The 22,024-nt window shown below is 41.9% G+C and overlaps 1 protein-coding gene across 21 annotated transcripts in view; it reads left to right on the top strand.

Moving 5' to 3' along the window:
* The window catches only part of NFIB (nuclear factor I B), a 299,659-nt gene that overhangs the window by 234,731 nt on the left and 42,904 nt on the right, over window positions 1-22,024 (top strand). For 20 of the 21 annotated variants that reach the window (XR_014520632.1, XM_083482267.1, XM_083482278.1 and 17 more), the window contains exons 7-8: window positions 7,664-7,792; window positions 11,314-11,492. Coding sequence is in view for 20 of the 21 variants with exons in the window: in XM_083482267.1 (XP_083338393.1) it covers window positions 7,664-7,792; window positions 11,314-11,492 (308 nt within the window). In the remaining variant the exon portion in view is untranslated. Of the gene's footprint in view, window positions 1-733; window positions 1,397-7,663; window positions 7,793-11,313; window positions 11,493-22,024 lie in introns of those variants that run through there. The other variant, XM_083482269.1, reaches the window with a different exon arrangement.

Genomic DNA, 22,024 nt, shown 5'->3' with positions numbered 1-22,024 from the left:
GTGGGCTAGACAGACAACCCTGTCCTAGACAGACAACCCTGATTTCCAGTTGCAATGAACTGCCAAGGCATTCCGAAACCAAAAGACACCTTTTGGGTTGGACACTGATATAGTGCAGGGAGTTGCAGACAGAGAATGGAAAGGCAAGTCCCTGTCTGTACACACACAAAATGGCGTTTCTTGAAAGTACTATTCAAAGCTAGGAGGCGATATGAAAATGAATAGTCATTCCATGGTTGAAATTGGTATGCAGTACGGCATTTCCTTTCCATCCTTACCCAGTTTTATGAAGTAATGAAATGATAGTTGATATTGCTTATTGTGGGAAATGAATGCATTCCCTCCCCTCTTTCTTTCTAAAAAAAATATTTAAAAATCCCTTTGATGGGAAGAGAATCTTGCTTAGAAAGGGGGATAATTTAAAATGCCACAGGATGCAAGAACATTTGCCATGAAAGGACTCTATGAAAAAAACTGGCATGGGTTAAGAAGAAGCCCCCATACTCTCTAATATAATAATAAAAATTGTCCCTGGGAAAACAGCAGCAGTTTCTCTTGCACGGCTCAACAGCAGTTAAACTCATTCTTAACGTTAGACTAAGACAACATATTTACTCAGGCGTGGAAAGTAATAGGATGTTATGGAGTGTTCCTAGAGCATTGAATACAGATATAAAGATTTATTTGAAATTGTACATTAGGGTGTACAATTAAATACATTTTAATTTTACAGTTTCTTCATCATGCTCACTTTCCTATGGTTCTCCTGCGTTCAGCAACAGCAAACTAGTACAACCCCAGCTTTCCATTAAAACAGAAGCGCTTGGATCCCCTTCGCCTGTTCTTCACCTTCCCCCTGCCGGACTTCCTTGTGATGAGGAACAAGTATCTTCTGCAGAATATCCTCCTCCTGGACCTCTGCCATCTTTTGCTATCTCCCCATCTTCTGGACTTGCTTTCCCTGGAATTCCTTTAAATATGGGGCCATCTCCTGATGGGCCTTTCCTTATTAGACCCCCGTCTCACGGTTTTTCTAAAATGGAAATCTTAATTTCAGAACTTAGAGAATTAAAAGGGGAGGTACGTAGTGCTGTTCAGGAGCTGAAAACCATAACTGGACAGCTAGGCCAGCTACTCACCTACACAGGACAGAAAAATACAACTCCTAAGGCACACACTGAAGGCTAGGCCCTATTTCTTCTCCCCTGGAGAAACATTCTTTACCTGGAAAATGCATTTATTCGGTAAGGGTTCCTTTACAGGATGCCCATTTGATTGTGTTAACTGTGTATTCTGTCCTAACAAAAGCATGACCAAAAGCTTCTTTTAAGAGAGTTATATATCTATATTCCACTAGCAATTTGTTGTACTGTTGTAAATATTTAACATCTTACAATATATACTAATAAATGTATACATGCATTATACACCAGCCTTTATTGTGTTTTTATTTCAAGTTCTTACCTTCAGTTCTTGCTTTCCTAAGACGAATCCCTGCAAAGGAGCAGGTATATGCTGGGAGGGCTGGAAGTAGCGTTGTTGTCTGTTTTTTAAGAAAAATCTTCCTGTAACTTGATTGTGTGTTTTTTCTATTTTGTTTACAACATAAAACAAAATTGAGCAGGGGATAACAGAAGGGATAGAGAGGGAAGAGATCCATAATAATTACTGTATACAAAGCATTCCAAATCATTTGTCCATTGCAGAGTTTGAACATGAGAGTCTTTGTAATCATGACCTGACAGGTGGATGCCTTCCGTATGCCTCTTGCTAAAAAAACCAACCAACCAGGTAGGGCCGTAAGATATTCTGGCCGTTGCTTTTATTGGAAGGTCAGTTCTCCCAATACTGGGAGGCTAGTTGTTACAAGAAGCCGGTGCCTGAGTTACCTTTCCAACCTCTTCCATCCCAATCCCTTTTCCTTTTGTGTTGCGTCTTTTTAAATGGTAAGCCTGAGCGCAGGAATTGTCTTATTACAGATATTTGTAAGCCGCTCTGGGAGCCTTCCTCCTCACCCCCCCCCCAAGTAAAGAAAAGGGTAAAAACCTTTCAACAAACCCATGTAAGAGGTTCCATGTTGCTGGAATATATTCAATAATATGTTCATATCAGATAGCCAGGTCAGTAGCTAGTTATCCAGATATAAACCTCAGTCAAAAAAAAAAAAAAAAAAAAAAAAAAAAAAGGAAAATGGAAAATTCAACAGCAACCAATACACACTTACTTGGGAGTAAGTCCTATATAACTCCATAGAGCTGTATTCTGCTGTTAGTAGTTTTTCAAACTGGCTAACACCAGGACTAAAAAAATACTGATCTTACTTGATTGATTTGTGCTGTAGACCAATATTTCTTAGATTCTTAATACTAATACACTGCACTCAGTAGCTTTTTTGTTTAGGTTTTTTTTTTTACCCTAGAGGCATTATGAACCTCAGTGATACGCCAGTTCTTAATGGACAAACAACATATTAGCCAGTATCAAGTGCAATATGTTTGGCTTTTACAATTAAATTTCCTCACAGCCACCAAGGCTTTGCTTTTTGCTTTTAAAGTTCTGTCTCTGTCGGTTATGAAATTATCTGAAGAAATGACCTAGATGATGTAATCCACAACATTTTCCTGTAGTGTATAAATCTAATAGCCTGTTGTTAGTTTTAGGTAGGATTTTGTAATTGGGTGTTCTTAACATTGCAGAGTGATCTTGCTAGTACAGTTGTATTATATATATATTCTCCAGCATATTGATCCTTCTAATTTCTGGAGAACATTAGGAAAGAGCTCATCATCATGACAGACAGGATGAGGAGGCTGCCCGAGTGGAGGCCTGTGTAATTCAAGGATCTCTTGGAACTGTATTACACCAGTGTGCACTTTGTGGTGCTGTGGTCTAAACCACTGAGCCTCTTGGGCTTGCTCATTGGAAGGTCGGCAGTTTGAATCCCCATGACGTGGTGAGCTCCCGTTGCTCTGTCCCAGTTCCTGCCAACCTAGCAGTTCGAAAGCACACCAGTGCAAGTAGATAAATAGGTACCGCTGTGGCGGGAAGGTAAATGGTGTTTCCATGCACTCTGGCTTCCATCACGGTGTTCTGTTGCGCCAGAAGCGGTTTAGTCATGCTGGCCACATGACCTGGAAAGCTGTCTGTGGACAAAGGCCGCTCCCTGGGCTTGAAAGCAAGATGAGTGCCACAACCCTGCAGTAGTCTTTAACTGGACTTAACGGACTTAACCGTCCAGGGGTCCTTTACCTTTTACCATATTTTGGTAATGGATTCATAATGCTCCTTTTTAGTGGATGGTTATTGAGGTCAGCTTTGCCTGCATCATGATTGTGCAGCTTATATGCGGGGAGTGAGGAGGGAATTAAGGGACAATTTTGAATACAACCTGTCTGCCAGTAACTTTCCTGCCCATGTATAAGCTCTGTACTATGTACTAACAAACTTACATCAAAGTAGGGTAGTCCATCTCTTTCCTAGACATATATGAAGATGATGTCTTTTACTGTTCATAATTAGGGAAATTAATCTGCTGGCAACTCACCAGTGCTTTATCCAGCACCTGAAAATGCTAAAATACAACCCAATTTGTAAAACCCTGTGCTTTTAACTTTAAGAGTTTTAAGTCAGCGAGGGGTTGTTTTTTATGTATTTAGAGTCAGATACTAATCTGCTCCCCCCCCCCCTTTTAAAGAGTTTTCTTAGGTGTAAAAATGATCGCCCCCTTCCTGCTTAAATTAGGGAAGACTGAAAAGGAATAAATATTTCAGTTAGGCTGGCATTGCCTGAAATAGTTTGGCCCATTTGCAGAAGGTGTAACACGTGTTGTTGTTTTTAAGTATTACTTTTGCACTACTTGAGAATTGCACAAAAAGTGAAAATAAATCGATAGATGATGTTCTGATTGCATAAGACCATGCACATCCTTTTATGCAAGAGGAAACAGAAGAACCGTGATAGGGCGTGCCTATTACAGCACTTTGAACTCTTGCACAAATGTTTGTGGAATAACTCCTAACTATAGTCCTTCTGCCTATTGTTCTTTAGCTTCAATATAGTGCTCCTTGCAGAGAAAGATTTCATTTAATTAAGTAGCTTGAAGCTGCGACTAAATGGAGGTGGATTTGGGAATTAAACCGGGCTGGCTGCAATAGATGCAAAACTATTTATTCTGCGCCTGTGCCCCTATTCCTTGGTGGCTCTCCTCCTGTAGATTCATGGGAAAGTGAACATGTTGTGTTACTGCCTGTGAAAGCTGAGCAGGTGTCCAATGCAGGCAGGTGGATCCTTGAACTCTGCCTCTCTCACAAGTTGACTCCAGGAATGTTCCATTAACAGGTGGCTCACTGATTGGGACGCCATGTGACATTTATCGAGGGAGCTCCTGGGATGGCAGACAGCTCCGTGCAGAGGCAGAGGGTCTGTGCTTTTGATGAGGAAATTGCTGAAACTCATGTCTCATTAGTGTTTCCTAAGGTTCTTTGGAAGCAAACAACAGTTTAATTAAAGTCTGACGTAAACACATTTCTGCACTCCTTCCCCGCAGCATTTTATCACATTAGAATTGATCAAAATAGTTGCCTTGGGCTGACTTGAGCAGATATACATCTGGAGCGCCATTTGTGCAAGCTGCCGTTGAGCTGGCTACATACATTATGCTTCACAGCAACTCTCTCTCTTGCCTTCCTTTGTAGATGGAATTACCTTGTTGGGAGATGAGTTGATCTAACGTTCTCCCCCCCCCCCAATTTGCATAAGCCTTTATCTCTTTGATGTGCAAGTGTTTTAAATTTATAACATAACGCGGTCCAGACATGCATATTCCTTACCTTTATAGTATTATGCAAGAATAACTTCCAAGCTTTTAATCTAGCCATACCTCCATTTAATTCCACCACCAACTCACACCAGTTTTATTCAGAGACGTGTATGGATGTTATGATCTTGTGTTGTATTAGCATAATGTTCATTTCTAACTGGTGTCAGCTAGAGATGCCAGCACTTAAAATCCTATAGAGAAGCATTAATTGTTTATCTCTCCACCACCCCAAATGAAGGAGATATATATGTGGTTCCCATTCTCTAGTCTTCTTGACACAGTCCTGTTGTGTATTCTTTTTCAGTTACTCCGTATTATCACTATATATATATTAAACCGAAGATGTAGAAGAATGGATTGTTATATTTTAACAGAGCATTAAAAAGATACTGCAAGAAATGTCATTTACAGAACATTAGTTGATAAAACCAGTGCTGAAATAAAAATTGTAAATTGAACAAATGCTGCGGGTGGTTGGGTAATATCTCAGTACTTAAGGACCTGGAATTAGTATTGAGCCCATGGAAAGAATAACATTGTAGGTGCCTCAATCTTCAGTGAGGAGGGCATTCCACATTTAAGGCGCTAAGAAAACCTGTTCTCCTAATGGTCTATACTTGGATTTGGGACATCCTTCAGAACTTAACAGCTGGGCAGGTTTTCCTTCAGATATCTGGGTCTCAGGTTGCATAGAGCTTCATACGTCAACAGTATAAACAACATCTGGTTGGCCACTGTGAGAAAAGGATGTTGGACCAGATGGGCTATTGACCCAATCCAGCAGGCTCTTCTTACGTTCTGAATAACATCAGCGTGTTGAATTGGGCCTGGAAGTCCATTGCAAATCCCGTGGAATTGCAGTAATACGATTCCAGCTGGCTAACTCGCTAACCTGGCCACCGTATTTTGCCATAACTACAGCTTCTGGGTCATCAGCGAGGGCAGCGCCAGGTAGAGTACATGCAAAATGCAAGATTTACAGTAATCTAGGGAGGTTACCATTTTAGTGCTTTTTGCCCTCGGGTGTGGAGCTTCCATCACCCCCCTCGCAGACCATTTTAACGGAATGTCTTCTTAGCGCTGATATTATATAAGTATGAAAGAGTCACCTTGCCAAAAGCAAATATTTATTAAATTTTATGAAGCGAATGTTTATAATGGCTTTTGTGCTGGAGTAGAAAGGATGTTGTTGTCTAGCAAAACGAAAAGATGCTAACCAAAGAAGAAGGGTGCTGCTATTTACAACTCTTGTAGATGCAAGTTTATGTTATTAGATACTGATTTCAGTTATACATTACAATGAATATTCATTTTTTCAGTATTTTGTCTCACTCTTCCTAGTATTTCAGGGCCATTATGCTCACATCAGCTCGGAGGAGTCAGTTAGGCTGAGAAAGAGCCCCATGTTCTCTTAATCCACAACTCCTTAAAATTTACACAAGGCAAATTAATACTTAGTTTGTAAAATGGCTTTTTATAGAGGTTTTCCTCTATATCTTTTGATACGTGCAGGTGTTTTTTCTGGAATAATATTGGAGACACACTTCAAACTACACTCAAAAACATTTGTGTGTCTACTTCTCTGTCTACTCCCAGCAAGTGGATAGGTAGGCGGTCTCTGAAAACTAATCATGGGAAGGGTTCCTCCAGCTTGCTTCCTGCTCATTTGCTTCACATTTCTAAGATTTCTCAGAAAATTCTTGGGGTCTTTCCAAGAGTTTTCTGAGGTCACTTCCAGATGAATCGTATATTGAGCAGGCGTTCGGATTCGTTTTTGCAAAATTGTGGAGGTTATACGCTGTTGTTGTTGAGTGGTTGTTATGCTCTACTTTCCTTACCACAAAAAGTCTGGATTGTGCTGGAAGTTGCTTTATCTCAATGAACACACCACTTATCTTTGCTGTGGGCTATGAAGGTGCACTCTTATTCTGCAAATGCCATGTGTTGGCATCTACCCAATTGTGTGAAAGATTCACGCCAAAGTTCAACATTCTGGAAGCGCCCTCAGAGAGAACTGGAAAAGACGCTTGAGTCTTTGGCAGCTTTCTGCCAGTCCCCCAGCCCCCAAGTTCTCCATAATCAGTCTGCCTTCTCCCCCCAAATCTGCTCAGTTTACAGAGGCAGTGAGTGATTGCAGGATCATTTTTTAAGACTGAAGTGTTTCCAGCGACAATGAAGGATTCTGAGCATACTTAGAAACTTCTGTTACTGCCAGGAATCTTGAGTGTGGTGCTATCCATTCTTCCTGTTTGGGTGTACTGAACAAGGATCAACTGAAAATTTTGGTTTTCAGGGCCACAGCGGCAATGGATGGCTTAAGAGTGAAGCTTAATGTTGCCGCAAGTTCCCCCTCAACACACACACACACACAGAGAGAGAGAGAGAGAGAGAGAGAGAGAGAGAGAGGACCCCACAAGGTTAATTTTAGGAAAGGGGCAGTCAGTGGATTCATCCTATTGCAAACCAGACTGAAATTTGCTGGGGGTCTGGGCTTTGGCAGTGGAGTAGAACCACTTGAGGTGCCATCATTAACACTGTATTTGTTCCAGGCAAAAACTTAACACTTTTCTCAGACGTTTGATGAATTAAGATGATTTTTCTGCCCACTAATGGTACATTTTCATTGCTGAAGTTTTTACTGCTGTTTCATTAGGTTTTATTTAGGTCACTCTATGGCTTTTAATATAATGCAATGTTCTTCTCTTTTTATCTTATACGATGCTGTATTCTTTTTATTTTTAAACGTTGCTCGGAGTCCCTTCGTGTGCCGGGTGACTGATAAATAAGAATGGTGCTATGTGATCTCTGGGCTAACATATCTATTATGTCGTGTCGTCACTGCAGATATGTCTTCTCCTACAATGAAGAAACCCGAAAAGCCTTTGTTTAGCACTACATCTCCCCAGGATTCTTCACCAAGACTGACCACTTTCCAGCATCACCATCCAGGGATCCCGGGAGTTACACACAGTGGTGAGGATGCAAGAGGGAAAAACTCTGAACCCCGAGCTAGTCTTTCCCCAGCCACAATAACACCCCTTTTATTGACTTAATGCTCAATTTAACATTCAGCACAAAGTTACATGAAGGAAGAGATCCTGAGAATTTCAGTGTGCTTTAGCTAGAATAAATCTCTTGAAACCAGGGGTGGGGGACAGACTTTCACAATCCCATCCCACCCCAACATATCTATATTATATGTCACAGAAGTTTATTCACTGCTAAATGCTATAGTTTCCTGGGATGACAAATAATCTCAAAATGGATGTGAATCTGTAATTCTATGTTACCTGTTAGATATTGTTCCTCCCATGTTGAAATTAATTATCATAATGAGATTCTAGTGATAAAGAGATTTACATGCAGAACTTGAGTAAAATTATTTCCTTGAAAATAAGTTCATATGAGTAAAATAGCAGTTAGGATTTAAACAGGCAATTGTTAAAGCAAATAAGAACAAAGAAACAAGCATAGGATAAAACATGTGAATAGAGTACGAGATTAAACACAGATAATTGATGAATAAGAACTGATAATTAAAACAGATAAGGACTAAAAGACACGCAGTTCAGAATAAAAATAAGGGAATGCTTAGGTTATGAATCACAAAGGCTTATAGTATTGATAACTTCCTGAGTTTAATCTTTCCTTTTCCAAGGGTCTTTCCATTAGTAAGCCGTAGAATACATTCCATAGGTGAAATATTAAATTAATAGCACAATCTCTTGCATATTTTCTTGGAAATAAGTCTCATTTTGCCCACCCATGTAAATGTGTGTAGGATTGCAGCCAAAGATGTACAATTTGAACAGGTTTATTTCAAAGGCTTAAAAAAGGGTGTTCTGAAAGGGTGAACTATAAATAGGAAAATGATTTCTCTCCAACACAGATTTCCTCAGTTGATAGCAAAATAGTTCCTCTCTGTTTCCTTGCTACTGATCTAAACTCAAAACATGAAAGGATTATTATTATTATTTGCTTAAACAACTATCCCTTAGCGTTGCATATTTAACTGCCGCCTTCTTTACTAAGAGAGATCCCAGAAGGACCTTACAACCATCTGAATCTTCTCCTTTGGGCACATAATACCCCGAATAACTGCACTGAGAAAATAATGAATGGGATCTAGAGGAAAGAGGTTGGGGAAATTAGCATAAGCAGGGGAGAGAAAAGGACACTTATAGAGGAAATGTGTATTTGTGGAACAGCCATATGACCCATCAAAGAAAATAACTGCCAAGGAAACAAAACTGCTCAAGGAAACACCAAACATTCAGAATGTCTTGCAGCACTTCACATTTGTATGGTTGTTTTTTTTTAAAAAAAATTGAAAGCATCTTCTTGAAATTGCTTTCAAGCTTTCTCCCTGTGTGTTACGAAACAAGCATAATTGATAGTTTAAAAAATCTTTAGTATTTTAAAACTGACTCTGCCATATAACTTACAGGGTCTTAGGCTATGTACAAAGCAAGGTGTCCCCTCTGACCCATGTTTAAAGCCTCTTATTTATGCTGCTTTTCACACTACAAAGGGAGCAGGGTGCCAATTCACTAAAGCTGACATCTGCACATGCGTTGCCATCAGCGCATGTGCCACAGCTTCCTGAAATGCACACACCTCAGCCTAACTGCAGCTTCTGTTTTCCAATTGGATAGAAGCTAGTATGAGGCACAGAACATTGACCAGGAGTATTTTCCTGGAAATACATCTGCATTGTGGCCAACAGCATGCACACTTGACTTTGAAGACCAGAGGTGGGAGGTGTGCTGGAGCCAGTGTAAGCAGTAATGTGTACACAGCATCAGTATCAACTTTGTCTTTAGCTGAAATGCTGAAGACGGATTGCTGCACTTAGGAGAGCATCATCATGAAGTTTTAAAGCAAAGCACTTAATATCTCATTAGCTGCTGGAGTTTTGATGCAGTGATGTGCTTTGAAAATCTATAGATACCATGGACCACTTTCTCCCTTTTGTGTATCATTCCACAAGGGTAGTCTAGTCCAACCCCCTTGCAATGCAGGAATCTTTTAGCCCAAACTGTGATCCTGAGTTTAAGAGTCTCATGCTTGACCAGCTGAGCTATCCTTCACACATTATCCCCTTATATAAATAGTATGTGATTGTTGTGTACATGTAGTGACATAATTTCCATGCCCGGTGCAACAACTCTGTAGTAACCAGATATTATGTATTACAGTGTTTTAGACATTCCATACACTCTTGATAGAGAAATTTGTAGGGTGCAGGAGAATTCAAGGAAAAAAGTATGTATAATATACAATACTATTTTTGTCCAGTACAGATACTGTCATTGGGCAAGGTATTTTCCTCGGCTCAAAGTTGAATATTCATTAGTATTTTCAGCTAATGGGCAGCTAATTATTCATAGTGTTGTTATTTAGCAATCCTTCCCCTACCCCCAACATACCGTATTGGCCTGAATATAAGCCACACATTTCCCCCCAAATTCTGATTGTGAAAAGTTAAAGTGCGGCTTATATTCGTGACCTTATGCTGCCGGCAAAATGGCGCGGCTCCCCCCCCCCCAGGAAGCAGCCCAGGAGCGCATAGCAACAGTGCGCAGGCTGCCCACCACTCGAAGCCTCCCCTACATCAGATGAGAGAAGGGGGAAGGGAGGGAAGACCACCGGCAAAGCAACATGGCTCCCCTCCAGAAAGCAGCCTGGGAGCGTGGGGCAACAGCGCCCGTCCTGCCCAAGGCTCCCAAACCTACCCCAAGCCGCCGAACTTTGCGGGTGCAGCTTATATTTGGGTCAATACGATACATTAGCAGGGGCGTAGCACAAAGCATTGTGGAATCATTTGCTAACTCTTACAACTCTTTGTTTCCCCCACACAGAAAATTATTTTGGGTCATACTTGATAACTAAAATACGTTTTCCGTAGGGGAATAATTTCTATATTTAAAGAAAAGTTTGAATAAAGTATGTGAAATGTGATTATTTGGCCTTTTATGCCTTTAGAAAACAGCAATGGTATATTTAATTAACAAAATTTATAGAACACTTGATTTCAAGAAAACAAAATGTTGCAATCAAATGTTTTTGAGCAACATGAGAACAAGCCTTTCCTGCAGTGGCTCCTCATTTGTATATTGCTTGGCGCCTTCATTACATAGCTTTGGCACCAAAAAACATTTCTCTTCTCCCAGACCTTTGGCTAATTAAGCAATCTGCAGCCTTTTAAACTGTGTGAGGGGTTGTTAGTTACTGTGGTATGTATTTTTGTGTTTTTATATTGTAAACCACACCATGATCCTCAGATGAAAGGTGGTATAGAAATTTAATAAAGGATGATGATGATGATGGTAATGGTGATTTTAAGATGTTGCAGATGAAACCCGTGAAGAAGGCAAGAAAATAAATCATTATTATTATTTGTCTGATACGGGTTTCTCTTGCCATGTCATGGGTGCAAAGTTTTACCGTAACGAAAGGTCCTTAACAAATTCTGTTTTTCTTATCTCTTCTAGTCATCTCAACTAGAACTCCTCCTCCACCTTCACCATTGCCATTTCCACCACAAGCTATTCTTCCTCCTGCGCCATCTAGCTACTTCTCTCACCCAACAATCCGGTATCCTCCTCACCTGAATCCTCAGGATACTCTGAAGAATTACTCTTATGACCCGTCCAGTCCACAAACCAGCCAGGTACTGTAGCGCGCGCACACACACAAAAATAAATCTGTGAGTAATCTTAGGAGGAATGTGTTCTATGAAAGTTCTTTTTTAGATCTGATTGTTGCACCTGTGGTCTACAAGCTGAGTCTTGCAGCATAATTAGTTCAGCATCCTTTTAAAATTAACTATGGATGGATAAAAGTGGAACGATCACTTGTAGTCCAATTCCAACCACTCTTGCTTTTGTGGATCACAAATTATTATATTTGAATGACGAATAGAGGATAGTCCTACATTTGTTCCCCCCACCCCACCCCAGGAGTTTTGAACTCAGAATTATGCCATGGTTTTAGTCTTGTGAAATGATAACTGTGGGGAAACGACAAGGGAAACATTTGTGTACCTCGTCCGTAGTTGACTATGTGAGCTTTGGTTGTATACAAGGTTTTCAAGCCTGTGGCTGGTAGAGCGTTCTTACTTTGTGTTTAAGTCGCAACCGTTTATGGCAGTTAATGTGGGTGAAACATAGGGATGAAGTGCTTGCTTCAGGGAGAAACAAGGAATGTGCTAATGTAAACCCCGCTAGAGAGAGCAGGCAATCCTATTTATAGACTAGCCAGTGTTAGATAAAATCCTCTTGAGTTGCATGCAGCTTTGCAGTGATTTGCATGCATTCGGCAAATCTTTGAACTAGTGGTGGTGGGGAAGTTAAGTTAATAAGCATTGCACAAAAACAGAAGACTGCATTTCTAGTTGTTGTTATTTATATAAAAAAGTTGCAAATAAATGTGCAGCAGTTCACATGTGTTTCCAAAGCAGCAGTGAAGTCATTTGTAACAGACTTGTGTACAGCTGTGCGCAACAGCATCAGAACATGTCATATGCAATCTAGTCGGACTGAAATATCTGCAGTGTGTGTTATTATAAAGTTCAGTTTCTGGTTTCACTGTCTTTTCCTCAGTGCTCCTGTCAAATCCCATAGTTCACACTGGGTGTATTTTAGGTGAATTGCAAACAGATATTCTCCATAATGGATAGTAAAGCACATGAAAATGCATTTTAATTTCCTCTTTCCTTTATAGTTTGAAATTGTGTTAATTCTGTTTTAAGCACTTCAGTTTGTAAGCCACTTTGCGGTTCCAAAAGATGCGTACAAGAACAGTTAGAGAGATACAATTAATAAAACAAGAACCTAGATATTACATTTAATTCAAAGCAGCATAACATAAGTACCGGCCGGGGGGAACCAACAGCTTGACAGCCTGGCAGAATAAAAATATTATGGCTGCTCTCCCAAAGATTACTGGAGTTGGAAGTGTTTCCCCAGGAAGAGAGCTTTGCCAAACTGTAGCTAGCACTCAGAACGCACTAGTGAATTCTTAGAAGTATCCTAAAATACTATCCTTGAGTTTCAGTTCTACTGTAGCAGGTAGATTCACTATTTCCTGTGCTTTTCAGCCTTCAGGAATGACTAACGCTGTCTTGCCAAAACTGAGTTTTAGTTTATTCATTCTCATGCTATCCATTCTTGAATTCAGACTGGTGCTCAAGGATTTAACCATTACACCTGGGTTGTCTGAAAAAGAAGCAGAAATGAGTATGAACCACATATTGATGATACCTTATCCCATAAGTTTAATGTAGACATTATTCAGCTTACAGATAAGATGGAACTCTGTGCAACAGACCTGCCAAAGTTCAACAGCAATACCCCAGCACCACTTTTGGCAATAGACCTAGGATATAATAGCAGAAATGCCTATTTACTGTTTTGATTGTAAATCTGTTACTTGCAAATGTGAAAAGACAGAGCATGTGATTTGTATGCTATAGCAATAGAATTTGAGAAAGAAAGAAACTTTTCTGTATTCATTGAAAACTTGCTTCCTTTGGACAGTTCTAAAAGTCATTGTAGCTATTGGACTTCAATGATGGAACATTCTCATCCCATCCCACAGTAAATGTACGCTCTTACATGCAAATAAAAAGTATTAATAGCCTGATCCTAAATATACTTGGAATTAAGTCTCAAATTCCTTTGGAACTTACTTTCAATTGTGTGGATTGTGTTACAGCCCAAACAATGCAGAGAGTTGTTTCCCTTAGAGTATTAATCCTAATTCTAAATGCTGAATGTCACATTTTAGTTACAAATTGATGTCAGTGTCTGGATTAAATCTCCCACAGTCTCGTTCATATACACCCACCTATTTTTTTGCTTAGAGTGAAACGGATTTGGGACAGTAGAAACTGATTTTATTTTGTGTAAAGTTTCCATGAATAATAAAATCTAATTAAGGCATCCGTTAGAAATCCTTAATGTTAATTCAGTGTGGAAAATCTAAGAGTTCTATTGTTGTTGTTTTCCAAACTGATGTCTCAATTAGACATTATTAAGCAAAAATATGCAAATTAAAATTGGTCTTTCAGTGTTGTACATTTTTCAACTATTTAGTGATTGCTATACTTACATTTCAGTTTTGTAGATAATCTTTTAAACCTATCACATATTAGTAAATTGATAATACTTAAGATTTTCAAGAAAACTTTCAACTTTATAATTGATTTCATACCCTTTTGATGTTCTGCTGACAGCAGCTGATCCCTCTTTAATACTGGGAAACATATATAATTAAGGGGATAACGCTCAAGCACCATTGTTTCTTGAGAGGAAGCATCTCAAATTAAAATAATGATTTACTAATAACTTAGAATTTACTTTGGAGAGCGGCAGCTTTCTTCCTGTATAATATCAAGATCCCCTGCTTTCAAGTTTTTCAAAAAAGTTTTCATTATAAAGACACATTAGAATAAGATGGCAAGGGCAAAACTAGCCATTGTGAATGTCAAGCAAACTGGCCCATTGCTACTTTATTGGAATGTTAGTATCTTTTCTCTATTACAATTTTTTGTTCAATAACTGCTTAGTTCTTGCTCATTGGTTTCATGTAATCTAGATTCCACCCCCCTCCAATATATGCAAGAGTTTCACATTTACCTGTTACTCGGGTCTCCATTGTCCACCTAGCTGCTAGATTCTAGCACATCTCTTGCAGTTGTAAGTGCTCTGTGCAGTGCGGTTGTGAAAGTGTTATGGTGATGTGACATTGCCAGTACAATGGTACCTAAGGTTACAGACACTTCAGGTTATAGACACTTCAGGTTACATACTCCGCTAACCCAGAAATAGTGCTTCAGGTTAAGAACTTTACTTTAGGATGAGAACAGAAATCGTGCTCCGGTGGCACGGCAGCAGCAGGAGTCCCCATTAGCTAAAGTGGTGCTTCAGGTTAAGAACTGTTTCAGGTTAAGAACAGACCTCCAGAATGAATTAAGTTCTTAACTGGAGGTACCACTGTAATGCCTGCAAAGGTCTCCAAAGCAAATGTTTCACTGTAATTTTTAATAGCTAGCCAATTTTAATCACTATACCAGTTAAAAGTGCTCCCCTGATGACAGCGACAGAACAAGCCGATCGGGTGCCTGGGGTGGCTCGCGTGCCCTGCACCCAGGGGCAGGGCCAGCCACCCGCAGGGTGGGGCCAGCCAGGGCAGGACGCTCCGCGGGGCCTCCAAGGAGTCTGCCTGTCTCCTCCCACTCAGCCACCCCACAGCTGAGGGGTAGGCGGCAGGCAGACCGTTTGGGAAACTCTCTGCAGGTTTCTCAGTGTAAGGTTAAATGCACCTTTTAAGCAGTCCAAAGATCCAAGAATGACATTTTTTTCTCTTTTTTTTAAAAAAAGGGGGGGAGGCTGTGCCAAATGAATTTAGGGAATAAAAGAACACTTTGCCTTCAGGATGAGTATTTTGGGGTGGGGGCATATATGTGGGCTTGTATTGATGAGTCAAAATAGTATGTATTAGTGCTTCACGATCATTAGCTCAGTAATCCTGTATAAGGCAGGCCAATATTATTCTTGTATTAAAGATGGGGGACCGAGGCCAAGAGAATGGCAGAGAGAGTGGTACTAGGAGCTGGTAGCAACTTCCTTAGGTAAGAGGTGCTTTTTGAATTTAGTGAAATTATTATACTACATGTTATTATGTTGTAAGTTTCAAGATAGCAGCTTTGTGTCAATTCCCACGTAGCAAAGTGGACAACCCCAGCAAACTTTATATGAATTTTTTTAAGGTTACAATCATGATATAGGAATCAAAGCTTGTTAACAGAGTTAAAGAGCTGTGTGTTAAATATTTTGAATGTCTTGAAGCACTGGAATTCTTAGATATTGTAAGCAGTAATTACTGTATTCAAGCAGTATAGAAGTTTCAGATCCTATTTGTTTGAAAGCAACAGCTGTTGTGAAATGGGTGACCAAATCCTGCCTTTCCCAAATCAGTAGTAGGCTCTAAAAGTGGTTCGGTTCAGCCATTTAGAGGGTTGATTTTCTTGGTGTGCCTGGAAAGGGCCAGGGTCCATATGAGCCATTCAATTTCTGTTCACTATAATCATTTGGGAACAGTAAAAGGTGATACATTGTTTCAGATAGTGTGGGCCTCCAGCTGTGTCTATTTAATTAATTTGAGCTTGCTTTTTTGGTAACAGAATGCTTAAGGAAGCAGTTGATTCTGTCAATGTTAACCCATGTGTTCCTTGAAACATTCTTTGCTTTTTATATTTTTTTTTAAAAAATATGTTTTGCAAAGGAAATCCTAGTGGATGTTTCGGAGTTACAAAACATTCTGTGAATACGCAGAACACATAGCAATGCTGCAATTAGAAAAAGACTTCTATCGCAGTTATCAAACTTTTCCAGAGCACAGGTACCATAAATGTGTATGTATAATGTATAAATGTATATACACAGTTGTGACGGTAAAGAAAAGGAGGTACTCAGCCATTCCAGCTAATGGCACAAGCAATCCCCCCATTTAAAACTGTAACCACCTTGAATTATTGCTCATTAATATTTTTATCAATAGCACAATTTAGAGTCACAATCCTTGGTCCAAGAGTCTGTTCTCAGCAAGGTTTCACTCCCTTTGAAGGAAAAAGTCCACAGTCTTGGAAGAATCATCTTGGGTTCTGGAGGCTCAAGCAGTAAGACTGGGCAATACCAGCTTTTCAACATTGTGATGTATCACCAGACAAACATTGTGATATAGTGATACATCACGATGTTGAAAAGTGGAGGGAGGAACAAACTTTCTTCTTTGGCGATCACTCGTAGCCAAGTAAGATTGTCTTCCATGAACATGGTCTTAACAGTGAGTCCCTCAGTGACTGTGGAGGCCAATTCTGGATCCACACGTCCTTCCAAAGTGGGGACATTGGTTTCCGGGCAGGAGTTGATCATGGTGAGGGTTTGCCAAATGTGCCTTCCTCTTAGCATGTTTCTCCTTTTCATCCTGAGTTCGAGTGTCTTCAAAGCCCATGACACCTTCGGTAAAGGCTGTTCTCCAATTGGAGCGCTCGCAGGCCAGTGTTTCCCAATTGTCGCTGTTTATACTACTTTTTTATAGATTTGCTTTGAGAGAGTCTTTAAACCTCTTTTGTTGACCACCAGCATTACACTTTCAGAATAGAGTAGTTGCTTTGGAAGACGATAATCAGGCATCCGCACTACATGACCAGTCCAACAAAGGTGATGTTGAAGAATCATTGCTTCGACACTGGTGATCTTTGCTTCTTCCAGTACACTGGGATTAGTTCGCCTGTCTTCCCAAGTGATCTAAAAAAAATTTCGGAGACACCGTTGATGGAATTTTTCAAGGAGTTGGAGATAACATTTATAAGTGGTCAATGTTTCACAATCATACAGTAAGGGTTGGTAGTATAATTGCTTTGTAAACAAGCATTTTGCTTTCCCTGCGTATGTTCTAGTCCCCAAGCACTCAGTGTTGTACCATGGCAATGAAAATAATAGAACTGGGGTGATAACACAACCATGTTTAACACCTGATCCCACTGTGATAGTTCACTTTGAGAGCCACTGTTATCTGCGATTGTTGCTGTCATATTATAATGGAGGAGCCAAAGGATGTTTACAAATTTATCTGGGCAGCCAATATTCAAAAGGACAGTTCACAGGGCATTATGATTTAGTGTGTTGAAGGCCTTAGTGAGGTCAATAAGCACCATATACAGGGCATAGCTGTCAACGTTTCCCTTTTTAAAAAGTAAATTCCCTTATTCTGAATAGGATTCCTCGCAAGAAAAGGGAAAAGTTGACAGCTATGATACAGGGTTTGGTTCTTCTTTCTGAATTTTTCTTGAAGCTGTCAAACAGTGAAAATCATGTCCACTGTCCCCCTAGAACAGCCTTCCTCAAGCTTGGGTCCCCAGATGTTATTGAACTACAACTCCCATCATCCCTAGCTAGCAAGGCCAGAGCTCAGGGGTGATGGGAGTTGTAGTTCAACAACATCTGGGGACCCAAGGTTGAGAAACACTGCCCTAGAAGGTCAAAAACCATTTGGGGATTCAGGAAGAGTAGCCTCGGATATTGTTAGGAGACGGTTTGCTAAGGTCCTTCCAAGAATTTTGCTGGCTGCAGCTAATAAAGAGATGCCTCAATTGTTTCCATAATCCATTCTATCGCCTTTTTTTTTTAAGAGATTGATAATTTTGGCATCCCTAAGGTCTGCTGGGATCTCCTCTCTCTCCCAGATTTTTTTGATCAGCTTGTGAAGTTGTTGTGTAAATTCAATTCTGCCCACTTTGAAGACTTCGGCAGGTATCGTTGGCTTTGTTGTTTTTCATTTGGTTAATAGCTGTACACAACTCTCCCAGATATGGAGATACTGCAAGCTCATCTCTATTTTGTTTTTGCAGAATTTGTGAGAGGACCTCAGCAGCTACAGGGGAGTTGTGGTTAAGGAGATGCTGGTAATGTTCTCTCCAGTGTGGTGCAATAGCTTCTTTATCTTTTAAGTGTGGTACCATCTGTTGAGCATAGGGGGCATATGTCATGATTTATTGGCCCATAGATGGGTTTTTTGGCTTTAAAGAAACTCTATGCATAATGAGCCTATCCTCCAGGTGTTCTTTAGTTTTCTGGTTCTTCTTTGAACCTCAGTCTTAGCATTGGCATAGGGTTTTTTTCTTAGTGGTGCAGTTTCTAACTCTTTGCCAGATCTGAAAGGCCTTCCTTTTCTTGTCAATAATGTGTTAAATCTCACTGTCATTCTAATCAAACCATTCCTGGTGTTTCTAGGTTTGGTATCCAATGGTTTGTTCAGAGTCTGCAATAATGGATGTTTTTAGCTTGGTCAGTGTTCCTTGATGTTATCAGGGCACTCCAAAAGCATATTGTCAGGGAACTGCCATCGGAGCATCAGGTGGTGGAGGGACTCAGGGAGGAAGAGAGAGACTCAACAGCTGAAGCAGGGACCAGCAGGGGGAGGAGTGGTTCTCTGAGGGAATGCGAGCAGGAGGGAGGGCTCAGGGAAGCTTCCAGCGAGAACAGTGGGGAGGTATCTGAGTCTCCCATAGGGAGACCCACACCTCGCCGGAAACTGTCACGCCGTGAGTCCAGGAGACGCGTTTCCGTTAAGGAGCTCCTTTGCTGGAAACGCTTCCGCAGACAGCCACTGTCGGACTCTACTAGTGACTAGAGCGGACATGTCTGAGGAGCTCCGTCACACACGGAGGTTTGTGGGGTCGCACAAACTCTGAGGGAGCACGTTTTTACGCACAAGCAGCTAATCAATCCCTAACAGCAGTCCGACAGTCTCTGTACGCTGCCTGTGCAAGAGAAAGCATCATGAGCGAACCAACCGGAACCGGAGGAGCGGGGGCTGGAGCTGGTCCAAGCTTGGAAGATAGATACCGAGCGTTGGAGGTCCAACTGGCGCTGCAGACGGCGAGGCTGGAGGAGAGAAGGGCTCAGGATGCAGACAAGAAGGGGAGAGCCACTCAATTCCCCAGAAAGGTACCAGGATTGGTGCAAAAATTTGGGGGGGACCCCAAGGATTACCATGCCTTTAGGACAGAGATGCAATATGCCATTAATGTGCAGTTCGATGAGTTCCCTGATGAGGAATCGCGAGTTGCTTTCGTAATTGGGCATCTTGAGAAAGGGGCGAGAGACTGGGTTCGACCCCTAATGGCAACGCACAATGACATACTAAAGGACACGAGGAAGTTCTTTCGTGCAATGGATATCATGTTTTCCAGCGATATTGAGGAAGGGGCGGTGCGCAGACAGCTAATGGCTTGTAAGCAGGGAAGTCGATCTGTCCGTGAGTACTGGACTGAGTTTACCATGCTGATTCACAGACTGAGTTGGGATTTATCGGCGGCACCCATTCAAATGCTATTTGAAGAAGGTCTTTCTTCGGCGGTGAAAGACGAGCTGTCACGGAGCCCCAGGGCGGAGTCTATGGATCAGCTGACCAAATCTGCGCTGACCATAGGAGCGCGGCAGGAGGCAAGAGCCTTGGAGAGGCGGGAAGGGAGAGGGGAACGTTGGAAGGAGTTCCGCATTCCAGACATTCCTGAGCCAGCTTTCCCGCCGGCAGAGCCGATGGAAATCGGAACAGCGCGCGCGCATTTTCAAAAACCAGCGAGGGGGCTAAGAAGGAGGGAAAGGGCCCCCGGAAATGCTATCTCTGCCAACAGCCAGGCCACTTTGCCAGAGTCTGCCCCCAGAGGAAGGAATGGCAAGGGATGGTGGGAGCTGTTGAGGGGGGAGAACAGGGGGGAACGGAGCAGGTAAAAGCCAACGCCTGGTTGCCACAATCGGGGCACTGCAGCCAGGCCAAAGAGCAGTGAAAGTGCCCGTGCCAGAAGCTCCTCGACCTGCTCTAGTGATTGAAGTGTCGCTAGAGCTGCAAAATGGGCACCCCCTAAAAATAAAGGCGCTATTGGACTCAGGCAGCTCCTGCAATTTTATGAGCAAGGAGTTTGCTGCTGAACACCAGATACAGACTATCCCTTTAAGCAACCCCCTGCAGGTGACCACGATTGATGGCAGGGAGTTGTTGGGAGGAGGAGTCAGCTTGCAGACTGTCCCAATGATAATGAGGGTGGCAAGGCACACAGAACTGATAGCGTTTAATGTGGCCACCCTGGGGGGCGCTCCCATTATTTTGGGAATGAGCTGGCTAGCTCTACATGATCCGCTGGTTGGCTGGCATCAAAGAGTGGTGTCCTTTGGTTCAGCACATTGCTTAGAACACTGCAAAGGGGAAAAGGGTTCAGCAGGGGCCCAAGCCACCCTAGCAGGGACTGAAGTAATGGAGAAGGTGAAGGTACCACCACAGTATGCAGATCTCAGCGACGTGTTCAGCGAGAAGGAAGCTGACCAACTACCACCTCATAGACCCTTTGATTGCCAGATCAATTTACTCCCTGGAGCACAGCTTCCCGTGGGCAAGTTGTATGCCATGTCAGACAGAGAAATGCAGGAGTTGCGAGGGTTTATTGACAAGAACCTGAAGAGAGGCTTCATCAGAGAGTCCAAAGCAGCAGGGGGTAGCCCAGTGTTTTTTGTGGACAAAAAAAACGCGGACAAGCCGAGACTTGTATGTGATTTTAGGAGGTTAAATGCAGTGACTGAACCGGTGGCTTTCCCTATGCCAAGAATTGATGATATTTTGACAAGGGTGAGGAAGGGAAAGATTTTTACAAAGCTGGATCTAAGGGGGGCGTACAACCTGATACGCATAAGGAAAGGGGATGAATGGAAAACCACCATGTTTACCCCTTTGGGGGCATTTGAATACCTCGTTATGCCATTTGGATTACAAGCAGGCTCAGCGTGTTTTCAATCTTTTATGAACCACGTACTGGGCCCTTTGCTCTACAAGAATTGCGTTGCTTTCCTAGATGATGTGTTGGTGTATTCGGAGAATGAGGAGCAACATGTGAGAGACGTCAGAGAAGTGTTGAGCAGACTGCAAGCCAACAGGCTGTGGGTCAAACTGGAGAAGTGTCGGTTCCATACCAAGGAGGTGGAATTCCTGGGGTACCGCCTGTCAGACAAGGGATTGGCCATGGATCCCGGCAAGGTACAGGCAGTGCTGGAATGGAAAACACCCAAAACCAAGAAGGATGTGCAGAGGTTCCTAGGGTTTGGAAACTTTTATCGTAAGTTCATCCGCAACTTCACCCATCTGACGGCGCCCATCACGGACTGTCTCAGCAGTAAAAAGAAGTTTGTATGGACGGCGGAGGCGGAGCAAGCGTTTGAGGAGCTGAAAAGGGCCTTCGCCTCTGAAGAACAACTTCTGCATGTGGATTTACGAAAGAAGCTAAGGGTTGAAACAGACGCATCTGACAGAGCCATAGGGGCGGTGCTTCTTCTGCAGCCGGGGAAGGAGGAGTCAGAGTGGCGACCGTGTGCCTTCTTTTCGTGAAAGCTGAACAAATCCGAGAGGAACTACACGGTGTACGACCGAGAACTTCTTGCTATTCATGAGGCGTTCCGGAGATGGAGGCATCTGCTAGTTGGTGCACAACATAAGGTGCAAGTGTGCACGGACCATAAAAATCTAGAGTATTGGAGAACTGCGCGAGTGCTCAACCAAAGGCAGTTGAGATGGGCCCAGGAGTTCTCCAAATTTAACTTTGAGATTTGTTACGTGCCAGGCCCAGAGAATGTTAGGGCGGACGCTCTC

Source organism: Podarcis liolepis, assembly GCF_965112155.1.
Source record: "Podarcis liolepis genome assembly, chromosome: 17".
Classification (NCBI taxonomy): Eukaryota; Metazoa; Chordata; class Lepidosauria; order Squamata; family Lacertidae; genus Podarcis; species Podarcis liolepis.
The sequence above is the reverse complement of the archived record's forward strand: the minus strand, read 5'-3'. Positions and strand labels throughout refer to the sequence as shown.